Raw genomic sequence first — 19,892 nt, forward strand, 5'->3', positions numbered from 1 at the left:
ATTTTTGCCTTCTGAGAGCTGAAGCAAAACCAGTCTCAAATTCATATTGAGCCTAAGGTCAGTTAAAGTTTCTCATGAAAATTCCAGTAAGAGACCCCTTTTGTTCTTTTTTTGACTTCACAGAAAAGAAGAGCAGCAAGAAGGCAGAGAATGCACAGGCTACAAAGTTAAACAAGACTTTTGCACCCATCTTCCTTCAGGGCCTGACTGACCTCAAAGTAATGGATGGAAGTCAAGTGATAATGACTGTGGAGGTATCAGGTGTGTAGCTATAGAACAGTATTACATAAAAAACTAAATCCTGCTGCAAAGCATGTGGTTTTTTCCATATTTTTAGCAGGTGTCTTTGCATTTGGAAATAATATTTCTAGGAATCAGTTTTTAAAAGCTAGGTTGGTCTAATGTGATCATCAGCGTGGCTGAACATTGTCCATATTTAACATGTTCAGACCTGTAGAAATGTTTCTTGACTGGAATGATATAGTGATATAAGTTTAATATGGGTCCTCTTGTTGAAGTGGACTTGTAATAGCTTTTGTTGTGAACCAAAAAAGATTGAGTTCCTGTCAGCTGGGGTAAGATTAGTGCTACAGAAAGAGCAGTCCTGTTATGAACTTTGGTATCAGAAACTCTTAATAACCATCTTTGTGGTGTCTAAAACTCATTTTCCCTCTCATTTTGTATGCATGCTTCCCTAAATCATTTGTATTTTAATCATAATAATACAGACCATTTCACATTACACAGCACTGACAGAGTTTATAATAGAAATTCCTGAATGTTTTGGAGATGAAATTGCAGAATCAGGTGTCAAAACCCCCCAAACTTGTTCCTTTTATTAATTGACATATGGTGGGGTTGTGTGTGTGTCTCAGATTTTTGTTGCTTGCTTATTTTTAGCTAACCCATCTCCTGAAATTATCTGGCTGCATAATGGGAAAGAAATCCAGGAGACAGAAGATTTCCACTTTGAGAAGAAAGGCAATGAGTACAGTCTGTACATCCAGGAGGTGTTTCCTGAAGACACAGGCAAATACACCTGTGAAGCCTGGAATGAAGTAGGAGAAAGTCAAACACAAGCTACGTTGACAGTTCAAGGTAGAAAACTCTTCACTTTATAATATGGTGAAAGAAAATTATTATTCTGTTGTGCTGGAGGAATTTCTGTTTAAAATACATGCGTGTTTATAAGGCTTGTTGTGAAGGACGCTCAAGTTCTCAGTCTCTGCATCTGAATTAAAAAGGATGTTGAGCAGAAGCAGCTTGAAAAAAAAAATCTTTTCACTCTGGAACATTATGTTACTATTTCAAAAATGCATTCCTGAGTCCTATTTCTAGGGACAGTGCAAAACTTCTGCTAAATGCAGCTTTAGATTACAACTATCAGGGTTACTTAACTATGGATTAAAGTGAACCTTTTAATATGTTTTTGTTTCTAATTGAAGTCCTTAGTCTTTGAAAAAGCTTTTTAGGAGCTAGGTATCCTGGCTTTAATGCTAGCATTGTAGTGGTAGCAGGTGAGGAAGACATGATTTCTGCAATCTGAGAACTCGCTGCAAAGAATTTGGCTTTAAATGTCCTCACATGATGTTAACCCCACAGCAAACGCTCAAGTACCTACAAACTTTCTGTGCCTGGACACACACTACCTTTGTGACAGGGACTTCTGGTACTACTGAATATTGACATTTCCTCATAGCCACTACTGAGAATTAGTGGAAATCACTGTGAGACTTTTATTATTTTAATGTAGAATATCTTATCTGCAGTGTTTGAGAGAGCTGTTTAGTCTGCTGTCACTGTCTGCTCTGAATTCAGACCTTCCTCTCTCCCCCAGTCCCCCCTGAGATCTGGCCTTGGGGTCAGTCTTCTATATTAAATGCAATTTTATGCAATTGTTAATGATGATTTATTGCATGAGCTCTCAACTGCACAGCAGTCATAGTACTGTTACTTGGCCTTAAAGCTATTCCTACCCCTATTCTCTAAGGACAAATCTCCAAGATTCCTTTTAGGGCAGCTTTAAAGTCCCTTTGTTTTGCTCTTAATATAAGCTTGGATCAAGCCAGTAAAGTGCCAAGTAAATGATAAATTTTAGCACAAACACAAGTTACTTCCAAAATTAAAGTCTGACTTATTTTCAGATTAAAAACTTATACCATGCATGTTCAAAATAACTTTCCTTGCCTGTGATTGCCTTTCCTGAAATTAGTTAGCTTAGTGGTGGCATTCAAGCTTGGCATTTTCTTCTGACTTGTAAACTGTGTTTGTAAACCACAGAACCTCAGGATGGTATTCAGCCCTGGTTCATTAGCAAACCAAGATCAGTGACAGCAACTCCTGGGCAAAATGTCCTGATATCCTGTGCCATTGCTGGAGATCCTTTCCCCACTGTTCACTGGTTTAAAGATGGGAAGGAAATAATGCCGGGATCAGCGTGTGAAATCCTGCAAAATGAAGATATCTTCACACTGGTCTTGAGGAACGTGCAGTCACGTCATGCAGGGCAGTATGAAATTCAGCTCAGGTATGTTGTCTGTGAAAAAGAACCAATTGGTCATATTAAAGACCAATTAGTTATATTTACCTTCAAGTTAAAATTCCCACTCAAAGAAGACAGGAGTTCCATCCTATTCAAGTGGAACATTAGGGTACTAAAGGAACAGTATATTTCTGACGGATAAAAAAAGAACTAATAAAAATCCAAGAGAAGAGAGGAAACACAAGAAGAGTCAGAAAAAAACGACAAAGTAGTATGGGTTCTTTTTGTGATCCTATAAAACAAAGCTTTGTGGCAGCAATGTGGGAAGCAATTTCTAGCAAGGAAAACCACAATCAATGTCCTGAGTTTTGGAGCTATTGTTTATCACGTTTGGCATCTCTCTAAGTATTTGTAAGGATGCCTCTTTCCGTGGGAACGAGCTGTCTAGGGAGGGCAGTTACACAAGATCCATACCTTTAAGGGGAAAAGTGTTTCCTGGCAATGTTTGAAATGTCTGACTCTTGTAAGCAAGTTCTCTCCTTTTGCTGACATATCTTTGAAATAAGGCACCTTGATGCTTTGAGCATCTTGGCATTCCTACAATATCTGGAAGAGTTGTTTTGAATTTAATTGTATTTTATTCTGGTAGAATAATTGGACTTTAAATGAAGAGTTAGATTTGCTAGATCCTTACCTTTTAGAAAGTGCCACAGCGCTTTACAACTGCAATGGAAATCATTCTGTGCTATTTACTGTGCATAGATGTAGTTCCTTTACTTGGCTAGTGCTTGGGCCTTTCTTTATTAAAATTACTTCATCATCATGGGCATTTGAGTCCATTACACTGGAAGAAAATTATTTGGTTTTCTCCACACACTCACTTTTTAGGCCAGGTGTACTAGTCTGAATTATCCTTTGCCTACTTGCAAATAAATTACCCATATCTTCTTAATGCAAGAAAGGAGGGGATTTCTTAATAAATTCAACCTATTTAGCTTGTAAACAATGAGTTTAATTTTTTAAAGACATAGTTTTTTTCCAACCAATGTGGCCCAAATGATGGATATGTCACTATGTAAATGTCTCCTAGCTTGAAGGTATGATTTCATGGACTATGACAGGCAGACACAAAGAAGCTTCAGTATATTTTAGTGTTTAAAGTCAAATGAGGCACTTATTTTTCTTCAGAAAAGGATGTTTTAGAAAATTACAGATGTTGAATATCAAGATTTTCTATAATGTTTTTCTATACCTAATTTCAAGTCTTATTAACATTTATGTAGGTAGAGCCACATGTGCTATGACCTTCCTGCAAATCAGCTCTTCAGTAGATTTAGGCCCTTTGTAGTCTGCAATAAGCTGTGAACTGGCTCATTTCAGAGCTGGCTTTTTTGCAATTGGCCCAGGTCATCTGGGACATTCATAATGCTCATTTGAGCAGCTCATGTCTACAGAAATTCTTGCATTTATTGTCCTTTGGGGATCAGGGGTGTTTCTACCACTCAGTATCTCTGGCAGGATTAGAAATGCCGGTTCAATTTCATTCAGGTCACCAACCTCAACAGGAGAGAGCAGAAACTGTGAGAATTGCTCCTTGCTGCTGGTACATTTCCACACCTCAGTGTGTTTGCCCTGGGCATCTTCTTTTATGATTTGCTGGTTCCACTTGGAATGAAAAGACAATGAGATATTTCAGCAAAACTTCAGGGGTGGAAGAATGAAAGAGGACAAAGGAGAGCCAGGAGAGTTTTGTTGGGACTGATGTAGGACTGTATTGATCAGGTGTAGTTGGTGATCACTCAGATCAAATTCATCACTGGAGCTCTTTTTTCAAAGTAGAAGTCTCATATTATCATAACTCTGGAATGTACACTTAGAAAGGAAACTATTCCAGACAGTGAGTAGATGAGAGGAATTTTTAGGGGGAAGGACAAAAAGTAAAGTTGTAGCTCTAAAACAAGAAAGCAGATTACATGCTAGTTGTAGCTATTCCCTCTTCCTTTCACTGCAGAAATAGCTGGGGACCTCACAAAGATCAGTGCATACATTCTGGCTTTTTCTCATCCATAATGAGTAATGCTGTGCTGCAATTACAGCAAAGGGAATGCTGATACCTCCTTCTACCCTGCTGTCATTTGTAAAATTCCAGTGAATGTTCAGAGAACAGAAAGTCATATGTTTTTAGGCACTGGATGTGTACTGTGAGTAACAGAGAGGTAACAGCCTCGGGCATATCCAAGGAGCCAAAAATCAGCTGTGTAACTTTGAGTTAGCAATAGAGTTGCAGTAATCTTCAGCACTAAATAGTCTTGATGAAACAGCTGTTGAACTGGCTGCATTTGTCTTGAATACTTGATTAAGAAGTGTTTATATATTCAGAAACTGTTTTAACAGTACCTGAGAGGAAGAGAGCTGTGTTTTGTGTCTTTCTCTCCAAAACTCCTACAAAGTCCATTAACAAATATGGAATAACTGAGAAAACATAAATCAATTCACTAAAGAGTTTACCGAGTTGACAGAAGGCTATTTTTAAACATAATCATTTTCATTTCAAATAAAATGTACAGCTCCTTTTCACATATTAATTTTAGAAGCAGGTTGCATAGCTGCTCTTAGGGAGTCACTCCTTCTCCAACTCTCTTAATTTAGTCCAGGCACAGTTTCCTATTAGTGTTAATTATTTTACCATTTTGTTCTCCATTATTCTTAAACTCTAAATTCTGTCCTGATACCTCTACAATTCTTCTGTTGTGTTGGCTGCTCACAAATTAAATCTTTGGTCTTAATCTGTTTGATTAAGATCTGTTTGACTCTTGCTGGTTCTTTCTCCTTCAGTTAGAGTGAGCTGATAAGGATGTGGAACCCAGTGTGATCCTGATGTTATCCATCCATGATTGTTCGTTGGCTTTCTGTCTTACCATCCCTCAGCATTATTTAGAAAACATCTTTGCTTTGCCTTATACTATTTTGCAGACTTATAAGACTGGATTTTTAGCCCCTTCTGGTCCTTTTTTTTAAACCTACACAGGCCTGATTCCTCTATATTTGCATTTTTTATTTTAATTGTCTTAATAATGTTCCATTGAGCCTGTTATGTCTCAGGCTCTGAGGAATAGTGCTGCATAAATATTAAAAGAACAGATTCACCCACTTCTGCAGTTCATCTGTTGAAATTTGGACATTTTACAGCCTTCAAAATGCTTAAAATGGAAAATAAAAATCCTTTTCCCTACTCATAAAAACAAAGATACCTATATCCCCTCCTATCTTTTGCATCCTTCCAGTGATGCAGGCACTGGTATCCTGTTATCCCAATATGACTTTTCCATATTCTTTCAGTGCGTACACGATAAATGTGAGAACTGGACAGAGACTGGGATTTTTGAGCAAAACATTTATCTTTATAGCAACACAATCGATATGAGACACCTCAGAAATCATGCTGCAGTTCCTTAAACGAATCATCTGCTTTTTTATCCTTTGTCTTCTCAGACATGAAGTGTTTTTCTTCTCCCACACTCCATCTTCCATACAAGCTTGGTTAGTGTTGATTAGTATTGATTTAGATATTTTGATAAATAATGTAAAAGCACTCCTAAGATTACATTTCATTAAGCTAAACAGTAAATACAGCTCTGTCTTTCTGTAAATTTCAGTTTGCAAACCTTGTTTTCTCCTATTAATACATTGTCTATTTTTAGAGAAGAAAGCCATTACTCCTTCTTGTTCCATCCTCCCACTCAGTGCTGTAAAATGCAAATTAAAATATTGTTCTTTCAGGTACAAAAAGCTTTTGGCAAAACATTCAAGTGAGGTAAATGAGTGCGTCCTCTTTGAAGCCAGTAGAGCTGTTCTGCTTTATACCAGCTAGAGTTGTGATCCAGTAGATCATCTGCTTTCTTTGGGGCTAAAGCTTCATGAAGTCTGGGCTATCTCTCCATTTTACTCACAGAGAAGCTTCAAAACCTCTTTCTGAGGATTTGCAGTTACCTGTACTCAAGCACCAGCTATAAGTCGGGATCAACTTCTTCGCCCCTTTCAGTTCATTCTTGAAAAAATGTCATTTACACTGCAATATTTATTTCACACTTGGTAGGCTGGTAGGAAATTTCAGTATGTCCCCTCAGTATAATTACAACTGCTTTTTTTCCTGTTCCTCCAGGGAGTGCTTCCTAGGGACATGCAGACAATAAGTCTCATCTAAGGTTCAGTGAAAATATTTGAGTAGGTTCTGCCAAGAAACTAGTATTTCAAGATATTTTGAACATAAAAGCCATTCCAGAGAAAACTGATCCCACAATAGGACACAGAGCTATTTTTAAAATTGCCTCGGGCTTTGCAGCTGGGGTTTTATTTGTTTTTGGTGGGCTTTTTTATTAATATTCCTTGACATTTTAAAGATAAGACCTGTGCATGAGCATTCTACAGAATAGTCCTGCAAAAGTCAACACTTCCAGGCACTTCTTCACAGCAAAGCTACTAAGCACAGGTTTTATCCATGTCTATCATTATTCCACAATAACAGAGCCACTAAGATCTGTCTGGGTTTTGTTGACAAAATGCCAACACAGAGAATCTCAAGCTGCACAAGTAATGTTTTTATTACCAAGATTCAAAACAGGAGAGATGTGAAAGACTTGAAGATGTGCCCATGTACTGCGAGGCTCTCTTTTTTCTAACTGCCCCTATGCATCTTTGCCTTGCCTGGATTCTGAAATTTTATAAATGTCAAAAACATTTACCAAGGTTCTGGGATTATTCTTGATTGAAATTAGTATTAAATCACCCAATCCTTCTTCATTTTTCTTGGCTTGTTTCTCTTTTTCCATCCTGTGATCTCCAAGCTGGGTCAGTGTTTTTAACTTCACCTTTTTAGACTCTGTCACTGAATTCAGAAGACAAGAATTTGTTCTCCCTGCTCCTAAAATCATGAGTTTGATTTCACTGGGAGCAGCCCTTACCCTGGGAAGGCTACACTTTTGAACAGACACAGACTCAAGTTTTGTACCCAGCAGTCTGCTTTTCAGCCATTCATGAATCAGAAATCATAATTAAGATCAAAAAACTACCTTGTGAATAATTTTTCCATCTAGGTACTTGTATGTCCCACAGTTGCCATAATTTGTAAGTGCTTCCCAAGGTTTTAAAAATAGAAAGAACAAAATGCTCTCCTACTTTCTTACCCCCTCCTTTATTTTCCAAACCCTGTGAAAAACAGCTTACTTTAGAAGGATTTACTTTGCCTGCCTTATTTGCTTCTTCGCATATGCAAAGAATTTGCAGAGGGAAAGATGCCTTGCAGAAATGGGTCCTGCAGAAATGCTGCCATTCTTCACAGTGTCAGGACCACATGCAGTATCCCTGAATTCCTCTCCTGGGACACTGCTGTCTCTGTTACTTCAGCCTCTCCCACTGGTGACACAATTCTTGTGGACAAATATTTTTACCAAACAGTCATGGCAGAAGCTGAGCAGGGCTGCCTCAACATTTAATGTACTCTGCAAATTGTCTGTACTTCAGCATGCATGGCTTGTCCTTTGTTAGCTCTGGATTGGTTTTAAGTCCTGAACTGGAGGGCTCTTCAGGTAAACCAGCAGCCTGTTAAAGCCCTGCAGAACTGGTGAATGAGCAGCTCCAGAGCTTAAAAACTTTGGAGAAGCAGAGAAAAAAACCTCAGGAGTTCCAATAGCAGCAAAAGGGGCCAGTTTAAAATGCATTATATGAAAACAAGAGGTTTTCAGCAATGTTGCTACCCTGCCATAATTTTATGCCAATCAGTATGTTGAGAGGAGGTGACTTGCTATTCTTATTATTTATCTTTCCATTTGTCTTAGCTTCTTTCTGTTTCTCTTGCTTCCAAATGGAGGCCACACATATGAGTGAGTAAGAATGGCAGGTTTCCAGTGCAGGGCTGAGTTCAACACTCTGTGCCTTGACTTGGATCCTCTCCTGCCCTTTGGACAGTTTCTGTTTGGTACTCAGATATTATCTAGTTTTTTGTATTGAAGGAAATGAGGATTGTGGCTTTCAGTGCTGTCCTCATGGATTGCTTTCAATAGCAGTTTGTAGTGTACATATTCTGACTTAATGGATGTCAAAGTGTTAAGATATTCCTCTGGTTTCTTGTTGTTAGTGGTCTTAAGATATGTTTCTATCAGCAGGCCCTTTACTTTACAATCAAGATACTTTGATCAAACCTACCAATTTCTTTGTAGTTTTCATGGTAGGCTGATCCACTGTTTCTCTTTCTAAAGCAATAGAAATCAAGGGAAATATATCTGAGAAGGTGATGGCACTAATTGCTCTTATAAAGACAAAGTTTTGTGCTGAATATGTGATTCTGTTATCTGTGTTATCTTGCCTTCACTGCAAGTTAAAAATGGGTGAAATTATAGGAGTTTTTTCACACAAACAGTACCATATCTAGGAAAGTATTTCCATGCTCTATTTAAAAACCAGGCCAGACAATATATTTATGGCAAGCTAGCAGTCCTGAGTCCATGTTTTAAACGTCAGGGCTAAGTGGACTTGAAGGTGCTCTTATCTAGCAAGTTCAAAGCAGAACACAGCTGGGGAAACCTGCCTCTCTTGCCCTCCTCCCCTCCAACACATCTGTTTTGCTCATGTCCAGGAAATGTTTTCAGTAGCAAAAATTGGTTTTGCTCAAAAAAGATAAATAATCCAGGACTTTCTAGTCCATTTACAAGCTTATACTTAAACTGGGAAGGATAGAAGTGTTTTCACTAATAAAAGGTATTTCTAGTCCTTAATCAGTTCAAGTCTGGTTTTTTAATAGCAGTCAGGGGAGTGGTGGCAATAGTTACACAACTGCTGCCCTGGGGGAGTTAAATTTTGCTTTTGGCATCTCCTGTGTTAAGCAGAGAAGAGCTGTTTGGGGCTGGAAGAATGATATATATCTGCGGGAGGGAGGGAGCTGCAGGGGAGTGGGGAGCACTTTAAATGAATTCTTTAATGGGAGCCCTTTCCAGAAGGCATCCGTGGTATTCCTCTGCAAAAGGAAGAATAAGTACTCAGCACCATATATGGTGACACTTTTATGTTTTTTAATATAAACATGTGCAGGCTGGAGCAATCCGTGTGGATGGGTTTTGCTGATTGGTTGGGCCAGAGGGGAGGGAAGGAAATGAGACCCTGTTTTTAATATCTTAACATTAGAAAACTTAAGAGCTTGGGTTTGAATAAATAAACAGTAGGCAGAGTTGGAAGGATTTTCAGCTTTGTAAAATAGCCCTTTCCTCTGTCTTGATTTTCCAGCTTTTGTATTTGTTTTCCTTTAGCTTGTTTGTTTGCAGCTGCTTCATTCTGTAAATTGCTTTGATTTTTGTTCAGGGAGTATGTTGTTCCCAGATAGCAACAGATCAGTAAAAGCTATTTGAGATAGCTTGGCTCCAAATATAAGGGGACCAAATTCACTCAGTCAATCCCCTCAATGCTGGGCATAGAAAAGGGGAATGGCACACTGGGTTTGAGCTGCTTTAGTGCAACACACAATCACTTAGCTCAGGCAAGTTACAGAGGAAGAAACCCCTGTTTTTCTGATTTCACTTAAATATTTCAGGAACCAAGTTGGAGAATGCAGCTGCCAGGTGTCCCTGATGCTGCGGGAGAGTTCAGCTTCCACAGCAGAAAAGCTCAGAGAGTGAGTATTTTTCCCAGGGACTTGCATGGGTGGGTTCTATTTTTTGCTCCGTTAATTCCCTGCCCTTACAGACCCAGGCTGGCTGCTGTTCAACCTAATCCCCAAATGTGACCCAACAAATTGTTTTCATCATACAAGCTAAGCACATTGTACCAAGCCAGAGTAGAGATCTTTTTTGTTTGTGCCCTTATATGGCTCCTGAAGTCATCATTGATGCAATAAACTAATGGAGTATGCTCCTCTAATCAACCTCCCCTTCTATAAACACATTTTATTCCTGCTCTGAGATTGTTCCCTGACATTTTTAAACCAGCCCCTTTCCTGGCTCTCTCTTTCTTTTCTTTTTCGGATCATAGTGGGAGGGAATCAGCCAGCTCTGGAGAGCAAAGAGATGGTGGAGATCATGGTAAACTAACATTTGGTAGAACAAGTGGCTTCAAAAAGAACAGCAGTGTAACCAGAGTAGCTGAGGAAGAGCAGGAGGACGTCCGAGGCGTGCTGAAGAGGCGAGTGGAAACTCGGGAGCACACAGAGGAGAGCCTGAGGCAGCAGGAAGCTGAACAACTCGATTTCCGTGATATTTTAGGCAAGAAAGTCAGCACCAAAAGTTTTTCTGAGGAGGAACTGAAAGAAATCCCAGCCGAGCAAATGGACTTCCGAGCAAACCTGCAGCGGCAGGTCAAGCCCAAGACCTTGTCAGAGGAGGAGAGGAAAGTCCATGCTCCCCAGCAGGTGGACTTCCGCTCTGTGCTGGCCAAGAAGGGCACCCCAAAAACCCCATTGCCAGAGAAGGCACCACCTCCAAAACCTGCAGTTACAGATTTCAGGTCTGTGCTGGGCTCCAAGAAGAAGCCACCTGCGGAGAATGGCAGCGCCGGCACCCCTGCACCGAACGCTCGTGCCAACTCTGAAGCCCAGAATGCGACCCCCAATTCTCAAGCCCCTGTTGCCAAACCAGCAGTGAAGAAAGAGGAGAAGAATGACAGAACCCCAAACTGTGAACGTGGGTGTGCCGTGGTGGATGGCGGAATAATTGGGAAAAAAGCTGAAAACAAAGCACCAGCAAGCAAACCACCAGCAAGCAAAGGAACAGCACCCTCCTTTACAGAGAAGCTTCAGGATGCTCAAGTAGCTGATGGTGAAAAATTGGTCTTACAATGTCGGATTTCCTCTGATCCCCCTGCAGCTGTCACCTGGACTCTAGACAGCAAAGCCATCAAATCATCAAAGTCTATTGTCATCTCCCAAGAAGGTAAATGAATTACATTACAAGCCAGCTGGATGGCACACTGTTATATCTGGCTCTTGATTATTAATATTTAGTTCATTAAATGTAATGCAATATTTATTTAAGTCCTGTGCCACTAACTGTTTCCAGATGCAGCTTTCTTGTTATTTCAGTGGAGTACACAAGGAACAGTATTGTTTGACATTTCTTGCAGATTCCCCTTTAACAGCCTGCAGATGTAAATTTTATAAAGTTGAACTTCTTGCATTTTTAAATGCTGTTTACATTGCTAACACTGTTTAAGGAGCTGGTACATGATGCTTATTTAAACTAAGCTTTAAGGATTTAGAACATTGAAAGCATAATAATATTATTGCTGGTTTACAAATTTTAATTGAATTCTTCTGTATGTTTAATATTTCATGCTTTTTATTGCAATAAGAAACACAGAAGCAAAAAGGTGTTGTGTCATTGAAAGAAATTACTACAGCTACAAGTTAAGGTCAGAGTTGAGAACAGATTTCCAGTGTATTTAAAGCCCCACCACAAATGCTTCTGTTGCCATTACAAGCACTGAAATATTTGAACTACACTGGCTTGGTGACTTGAACTGACTTCAAAACTGTATAGAATTTGGTAGAAATCCTTAGAGGGAATACTTGCTGTTTTCAAACTGAGTGATTCCCTTATATTTCACATTTTGGATGATCAAACCCACTAGACTGTTTTTTGCATGAAATTTAATGTATCTAGACAAAATATATTTTCCTTGGGGCAAAAATAGGAAGGAAGGACAATTGATAGCACAAAAAAAACCCCCTTCTTTACTTCATATGTGTTGCATAAAACACTGAGGAAATTATCTGGAGAATTATATCCTCTGGCACATTGTAGCAAAAAAGTTTGTGTTCACAGTGAGAATTATAGCTTGAAACAGGGGTCTGCACTCTTACTTTCCAATCTTCCTTCATATAATCCAGGTTATTTTTAGTGTTACCAAATGATAACCAAATTATTATGCAGAACAGTTCAGCACAACCAGTGAATCCCTGTGCAGTGTTCCAAGCAGAGTAACACAGCTGTTCTCCTGATGTGGATGCAGTCAGAAATTGCATTGTCCTCAGAGAGGCTTGGGGTACTTGAGTAGAGCATTAAGGAGATACCGAAGTAAGCAGATGGAGTAAGGCAAATGGTAGCAGGTGCATTGTGTCTGGCCTGTGTCTGAAGTAGCATAATGTATTTTTTGGGGTTTTTTTTGTGAGTATGTGTTGGTTTTCAGCTAAGGGGACTGCATAGAATAAGGATCAGTATCATGTACCTGAGCAAACATTGACTGGTGGAAATGCCATTCTTACAAAAAGGACTGAGAATCAGTCAGCTTAGCCAGCCTTATGCTGGAAGCAAGATTTCAAGGTTTTTCCTGGAGTTGCTCAGAGTGGAAAATAAATTATATCCCAAAGTTCCATGGTTCCTGTCAAAGTACATCAGATAGACAGCACCTCTGTACCGAAGCTTCTGAGCTATGGTGGAGCCTCCTAAAGTCCCAAAGCTTTAGTGTTACAGTGCTGCAGAAAGCTGTTTACTTCACTGAAATAATCAGAGTAATTGACTATTATAATCCCCCAACTCTTATTCACTTTATAAAATGGTATTGTGGAGCTGCAAATCAAGGGTAGCTGTTTGCAGTGAAGTGATGCTGATGTCCACAAATGCTCAGTCACCTGTCAGAGCAGGGCAGGAGGCTTCTCCCATCCAGCTTGTCTGGGCTGGGTGACACTCCTGGTCACAGCACTCCAGAGTGTCAGGCTTTAGCAGTGGCTTTCCACTGAGGTCAGGATCAAAGCTCAGCCCTGCAGAAGGAATTCACTGTTCCAGGAGTGCTTCCTGCAGGGGGTGAAGACACTGTCCTTGTGTTCCACTTGTACCTGCACAGTTGCACTTGAGCCATGCTTAGGAGTCAGTGTTATCAGTATCTCAAAGTTAGGCTTTCTTCTGCACATATTTGCAGTGGCTCTGATTTTTGTCCTTTAATGGAAAGGCAAGGAATGAGGATTAGAACTATTTTTTTAAAACCTTATTACATACCCTCTGGTACACTGGGTGCATTGCATGATGGTCAGTTTTGTTTTTTTTCCTGACAGTACCTGCTAGCTTTGGCTCTTAGAGCAGAATGTGTTGCTGCTCTCTCATTGTAAGACTCTTTCATGCCAACTGTTAAGTAATTAAGTAGGTATGCATGATACTTTTAAGTTCCAGATTTCATAGAGATTCAGTTTTCTCTGTTTCCCTAATTAGGAACACATACTTACTTGAGGGAACCAAGAGAGGAGAAGGAATAACTGGAATAACAGACTGAAACTGAGAAATAGCAAATTCAGTCAGCATCAGGAAATACTGTTCAATAGGGAAACTGAATGGATTAGTCTCATAGTGTTTGGAGCAGCTTTAAACACAGAGAGCAACAAGAACGCTGGATGCAGCACACAGCAGGCCACAGGAAAAGTCCCAGTTTCCATCCTTTGCCCCAAACACTGAAAATGCAACAGCATCACACCCACAGGTGCATCTCAGCAGCAGTGCCTCTGTTAAAGCTTGGAGCAGCATTTAGTGGGCCCTGGAGGTAATGCCCTGGAGTCATCCTTACCTGGAAGAGGGTTGAGTCTGTGGGGAACAAGAGAAATTCAGAGCAAAGAGACATAGCTCAATTTAGATCTTGCAAAGCCATTTTTTTTATTTCTTTGCTATGACCTTGCCCCTCCTTGTGTTCAGCACCAAATTCTCTATAGAGGAAGAGGATAGTCTAGATCTGTTCTTAGCCATTTCACCAACTGCTTTGTGGTATTGTGATGTTTGGTGATGACCATGGGGGTTTTTCCAGATTCACCAGAGGTATTTCACAATGACTTACATGTTCTTAATGAGCTGCATACTGGAAAATTCCTTATCTAGAGTAAAGCATGTCCATCTGCTTCTTAGCCACACTACTAGCTAATCTTAATATGGAATATTGTCCCACAAACTGGTCAGTGTAAGTAATGCATGAACTCCCAGAATGCTATGTAATTGTGTTTTGGAAATTGAATTATTTCTCTCTGTCATTCCCAGAAGAGAGAAAAAAAAAAAAAGGCAAAAAGAGACAGAAGTTTGCTCATCTCCTGGTGCTAAATATGTTGTGAAGGTAAATACATAAAATTCAATTTCAGGAATATGTGATTAAACAGTGGCATATTTGGCCAGGAAGGTCAAACTTAGAAATATACTTGTTTGTAACAGGTTCACAGGATAGGCAAACTATGTAAGAACTATGTGTAGTCACTCACTGAAAATAACTTTCCTTGGCATATTTGTCCTAGCTGATACTGAGGCCCTTTGCCAGTTAGAAACAATGCTGTTCACAGGTCTCCCCTGTGCTTGCAGAGCCTGACTGACACTGAATTGCCCACCCAATGCAGTTTAGCCACTGGAGTGCAGGAGAAGGGAGAGTGCCATCCCTGCTTCTGCACCATTGGAGAAGCCTGGGTACAAACACCAGCATCAGAATAGTCTGTGACTGGTAAGGCCTTTGCCAAAAGAAGACTAAACCCTGCTCAAAAAATGCTTAGGCATGTTTATGCAGCAATTGGGTGATTTCTGGTAATCTAGGGCTTGTAGTGTATTCCATTATTCCAGGGTTAAGTTTAGTTAGAAGTCAGAATCTAGGCAGAATTATCCTGAATATCACAATCCCAACAATAGCTGATAGCATGTCATGTTCCCTCCATTTTACATTTCAGCTATTTTCCCTTTGAAATCATGAACATCAGTACACTTTTTTCTTCAATTCCTTTTTACATTTCCCCAAATAGTACTCTGTTGGTTGATTGGCAGGATTTTTGGCTTAATGTATCATTTTTATGATGAAGTGAGCTCTTGCACTATTTTTCTGATGTGGAACAATTTATTTAATGGTTTGATTTTATATTTTTCTTCTTTTAAACCTGTCAAAGTGCAATTATCTACATTCCTGAGAAAGATATTAATGTGCTTTTTGCCCATTAAAGATCAAAATAAGTGGTTGCTAACAATAAAAAGAGGGTGCTCATAAATTGGAGCATTATACATGCATACAGTATGGGGTAGATGATGCATGGTTAAGAGCCTCTTTAATGAGAGGCTTCTTTGCTTGAAGTCATGGGGGGCTTTTTATTTAGAAAAAAGTTTTTAAGAAGGCTCTAGCAGACATTGCAGTGAAGTTAGACATATAAGGACAGAGTAGAACAATTTTCCTCACAGACTGAACCCTTTAGAACAGGACCCATTTTGTTTTACATTTGTATAGCACTGGCCCAGCAGTGCCCTGTGCTACTCTCCTGCTGTCCTCTTGGACAGAAAATCCACTGAGAAAGTTCTTGCATGGCTCAAAAATTTGTTCTGTAAGATGGCAGTGAAAGAGTTGTGCACAGCATCCTTACTAAACTGGCCAGCTGAGATGTATGAGTGAATACAAGTCTAAACTCACACATTTGCCATTTTTTAAGTCAGCTTGCTCTGCTTTGTTTGGATAGATTTAGTACTCTGTGACTATATAGATGGAAGAGGAACTTTCTAATATAGACTCAGGTAGCAGTGATGCTGTAGCTTAGAAAATGCCCTGAGTTTGTGTTGCTTTGTCTAAACCAGCGTTTTTTTCTTCCCAAGTTTCTTGGCAGCGTAGAGATTTGGTAATCTTATTAGTAATAATGCCTTAACAACTTTCTTGTGACTTAACTCCTAAATCTTCCTACCAGTCATGCAAGTCTACATCTGCCAGTCCAGCTAGGAACTGCCGTGACTTTTTTGTTTTCTTTTTAATTAAATTTGAGCAAGAATTTGCTGTATGACACAACTCTGTGCACTGCTGAAAGCAGATTCATTTTGCCCTCTACAAAAGCTTCTTCAGAAAGTTTAAGGTTGGGGAGATCATCTGAGCATCAGTTCTGACACAATACCATGTTTGCAGCAGGCCACATTTCCCTCTGCACTGTCATTTATGTCTGAATTTATTCTCTTCCAGAAAATGCATGAAGTGTGGTTTTAAATACAGCAAAAGAGAGATATTTCCTATAACCACTGGCAATTTATTGCAAAGTCTAGCTATTCTAGTAAGAGTTTTGTTATTAAATCAAGAACCAAAGCAATGCCTTATTTCTAACTTGACAGAAAGGCTTTAGCTCTGCAACCAAGATAGCTTTCTCCTTTTTTTGAAACTTGACAAGTCAAGCTCTTACTGACTTTCTCTCCATAATGCACTTCATCCAGCCTTTGGAGGCTTGGGGTTGTTTTGTTGTTGCGGTTGTTTGGTTCTCTTTCCAATACCTCCTCTCCAGTTGCTGTTAGTTTATTATCCTATTTAGAAAAGAGGAAGCAGGATCATGTGTGGGTATCAGCATCAGTGAGAAGGAGATCACCTTCCTGTGGCTGCCCTTCCTAGAGGTTATTGGTCCTCCTTCTACCTCACAACTTTGGAACTCATGTTTGTCATTTCTCTATTAAGCCTTTAAACCTCCTGCATATACAGCATCCCTTGCTGCCATCAGAGCTTTTCTTTTCACTATCTCAAGCTCCATTTTCTTTGAGTGAATGGGTCTCAGCTTAACAAGTAAATGAAATTGTTTAGGAGGACTGCTCTGCTAACTTTTCCCTTTCCAAAATTCTTTCTAGCATCTGTAAATTTATAAAAGTTAATTTATGAGTACTTCCATGTCATAGACTAAAATATTTAATAACTTGGGTCCTAGTCTGATCACAGAGGAAATCCACTAGAAACAGACTGAGTGATGATTTCCTATTGTCAGCTTCTTCAGGAGATCTTTATTTTGGACATTCCTAAATCAATGTCCTTAATAGTAATTAATAATTAATTGTATAGCATTAACTAAAATCAGAATAATGTGATTTATCACAAAATATTCAGTAAGGGTTAAGAAATTACCTTTGCACAGATACATTTGCTGGTTAAATGTCTAATGTTGTGAATCATGAAAGCAGGTTTCTTACATTGTTTTCCTTAAAACTCTATCAATTATCAATAATTACATTTGACATTTTTTCTACTCTGAAATTCATGTGTTTTTTTTCAGTGTTTTTTCTGTTGTCATTGAAACTGTAGTCAGTATTTTCCTGGTCAGTCCACTTGTCATTTTTAAATATGACTGTGACACTAGCACACATTTGAACTTGCCCAGAAAATTTAAGATTTATTAGAAAATTAGCTCTATAAGCCAATGAGTTCCTTAAAAAATTATTATGTCTCCTAGGCACAATTTTTCACAGACCAGTGTTTATTAACATTACCAAAATATTCCACAGTACTTTCCTGTACCATGGGATACCAATGAGAAATCCATAAACTTGAATCTGCATCATGGGCAGGAATCAGGAGGTTGGCCAGCTAGATGCCACTGTGGGGAATGAGACTAAGGAGCTGTTTTTTGTTGGTTTGTGTATTTGTTTTATATCTGAGGTTGACTTTCTGGGGAGTTTCATGGAAAGAATGCAGAAGCCTAGAAATATTTTAAACTGTCTTGCACTATTTTTTGAGTAAGTCAGAGAACCCTTTAATAGCTCAAAATTCAAGAGAAAGGCTCTGTGTGTCTAAACTAGAGTCTCCAGTAAAGTATCAGCTTCTGTGGCTAAGTTCTTTTCTAGAGCTGCACCAGCCCCAATGTCTAAGTGGTAGATTCCTGTATTCATGTTTATTCCAATCCTGCACTTTGTGACAATGTTTGAGATCATCCATGGCCTGCTTCCTAAAAACAGTTGAGGGCTGGGGTGACAAAATATATAGCAAGCATTTTTAGCTGACTGGGATTTGTGAAGTGCCAGGATTTCGGAATACCCAACTGGAGTAACCAGTCTGGACTTCCTGGCAGCTCTGAGAAAATAAGCTTATTTCAGGTCATGATGGGGTTTGCAAAGGAAATACCAAATACTTCATTGAAAGACATTTGGCCTTCTAGCCCCGGGAATTGACTGTAGCTCTAGATCACACAACATAGGCCTGGTTGGGAAGTTTCCTGTCCTTATGAAATCTCATCAAGTTTTGCCTGGTTTTCAGTGGTTTGGGGTTTTTTTCCTGGTTTTCCATGAAAATGAGGTTTTGATAACCATGCTCTCTAAGCCTTGCCTTATACTCCTGATCCAACCTGGCCAAACTTTCTGATCCATTGGCCAACTCCATACCAAGTCATAGTAGTCCACAGCTCCATGAATACTAGTGGCTGTATAAAGGAAAGTGACCCAAATTATCTCGTTTTCCCTTCACTCCTCCATTGAGGGCTGCTACCATTGTATCTGGTGGCAGCAAGAAGCCCAGCAATCCCCATGTGTTTTGCATGCGCTGTTCCTGGGGAGAAAGAAGTAGTGGAGGAAAATAGGATGCAGATTATTTCTTCTAGGAGGTGGGAGTTAGGAGGAAGAAGGACATGGCCCTTGAAAAAAAGCACATTTCCTTCACCCTCTTTCTCACAAAATAACCTCATTACATGAGTGTTGGGGCGTGACTCTGTGTCACATTAGTCTTCAGTGAGCTGAGGAAGGGCTTTTGGGCAGGTAGAAAACTGCAGAAGCTAAAGTAAATTCTGCATTGTTCCAGTCCCTTAATGATTCAGTTATTCTTACAGGTTCCTTTCCTGCAGTAAAGTGGCCCGTGGTCTCCTTCACATGTATGTGTCCTTGTTCCATAGCTTATGGGTTTTTGTAATAGCATCTTTAGGTTTCAATGTGCAGTCTTTTCTAATTATGTTACATAGATTTATATAAATTCTTAGACTGGAAGTTATCTTTGGCTTGCTCTCCAAATGTCTCTTTAAACAGCAGAGACATGTGAATTTATATTTGCTAGATGCCTGCAAGAATACTTTTCTAATGTCTCTCCCCCATTTGGAATGGAACTGCAGCTCGTGACATTTTTGGCTTCAGCCTGACTCATGGAAAAGCGTTGCCTCAGGGAGGGCACGTGGATTTTCTTTTCACCCTGTGGTTGGCTGAGCACAGCCCATGTGAGTGAGGGGTCAGTGCTCCTCTTCTGAGACAGTTTTCATATCATTTCTCAGGGGAAAATAGTCATTATTTAGAGCTTCTTGATTTTGTGGAGGATTATAAAGTGGGGGAAAAATAATTTTCTTCTAACGGATGTGTGTTTTTGGCAAACCAAATTTGTTGGAAACCATTTGAATGTTTTTTATAAGATTTTTCTTGAATAATGACATCCATTTTTAAAATGAGAGAAAAATCTGAATGCCAAGATCATAATTGCCATGCCCAAATGGAGTTCATCTCCAAAGAGAACCAGTAAATTCCCAAAGTTCTTCAGATGGAGGGGAGTTCTTCTGCAGGTCCTTTTAATGGACCAGTATCACCTGTGCCTGTGCCATCTCCCACATCACAGGGGATGCATTTGATGGGGAGCCTGGGGTTGAGCACTCTGGGAATCTTCCAGTTACCACAGAGAGAAAGGTGCTGGGAAAATTCCTTACATCTCAGGAAACAGGGTAAATGTCTGG

General features: G+C 39.5%; 1 protein-coding gene across 3 annotated transcripts in view; it reads left to right on the top strand.

Moving 5' to 3' along the window:
• Window positions 1–19,892, top strand: part of MYLK (myosin light chain kinase) — a 141,179-nt gene that overhangs the window by 56,871 nt on the left and 64,416 nt on the right. For all 3 annotated transcript variants that reach the window (XM_063161757.1, XM_063161758.1, XM_063161759.1), the window contains 5 exons: window positions 124–261; window positions 901–1,098; window positions 2,281–2,527; window positions 10,062–10,142; window positions 10,499–11,394. In XM_063161757.1, the coding sequence (XP_063017827.1) occupies window positions 124–261; window positions 901–1,098; window positions 2,281–2,527; window positions 10,062–10,142; window positions 10,499–11,394 (1,560 nt within the window). The remainder of the gene's footprint in view (window positions 1–123; window positions 262–900; window positions 1,099–2,280; window positions 2,528–10,061; window positions 10,143–10,498; window positions 11,395–19,892) is intronic.

The sequence above is a fragment of the Melospiza melodia genome, chromosome 8 (genome assembly GCF_035770615.1).
Source record: "Melospiza melodia melodia isolate bMelMel2 chromosome 8, bMelMel2.pri, whole genome shotgun sequence".
Lineage (NCBI taxonomy): Eukaryota > Metazoa > Chordata > Aves > Passeriformes > Passerellidae > Melospiza > Melospiza melodia.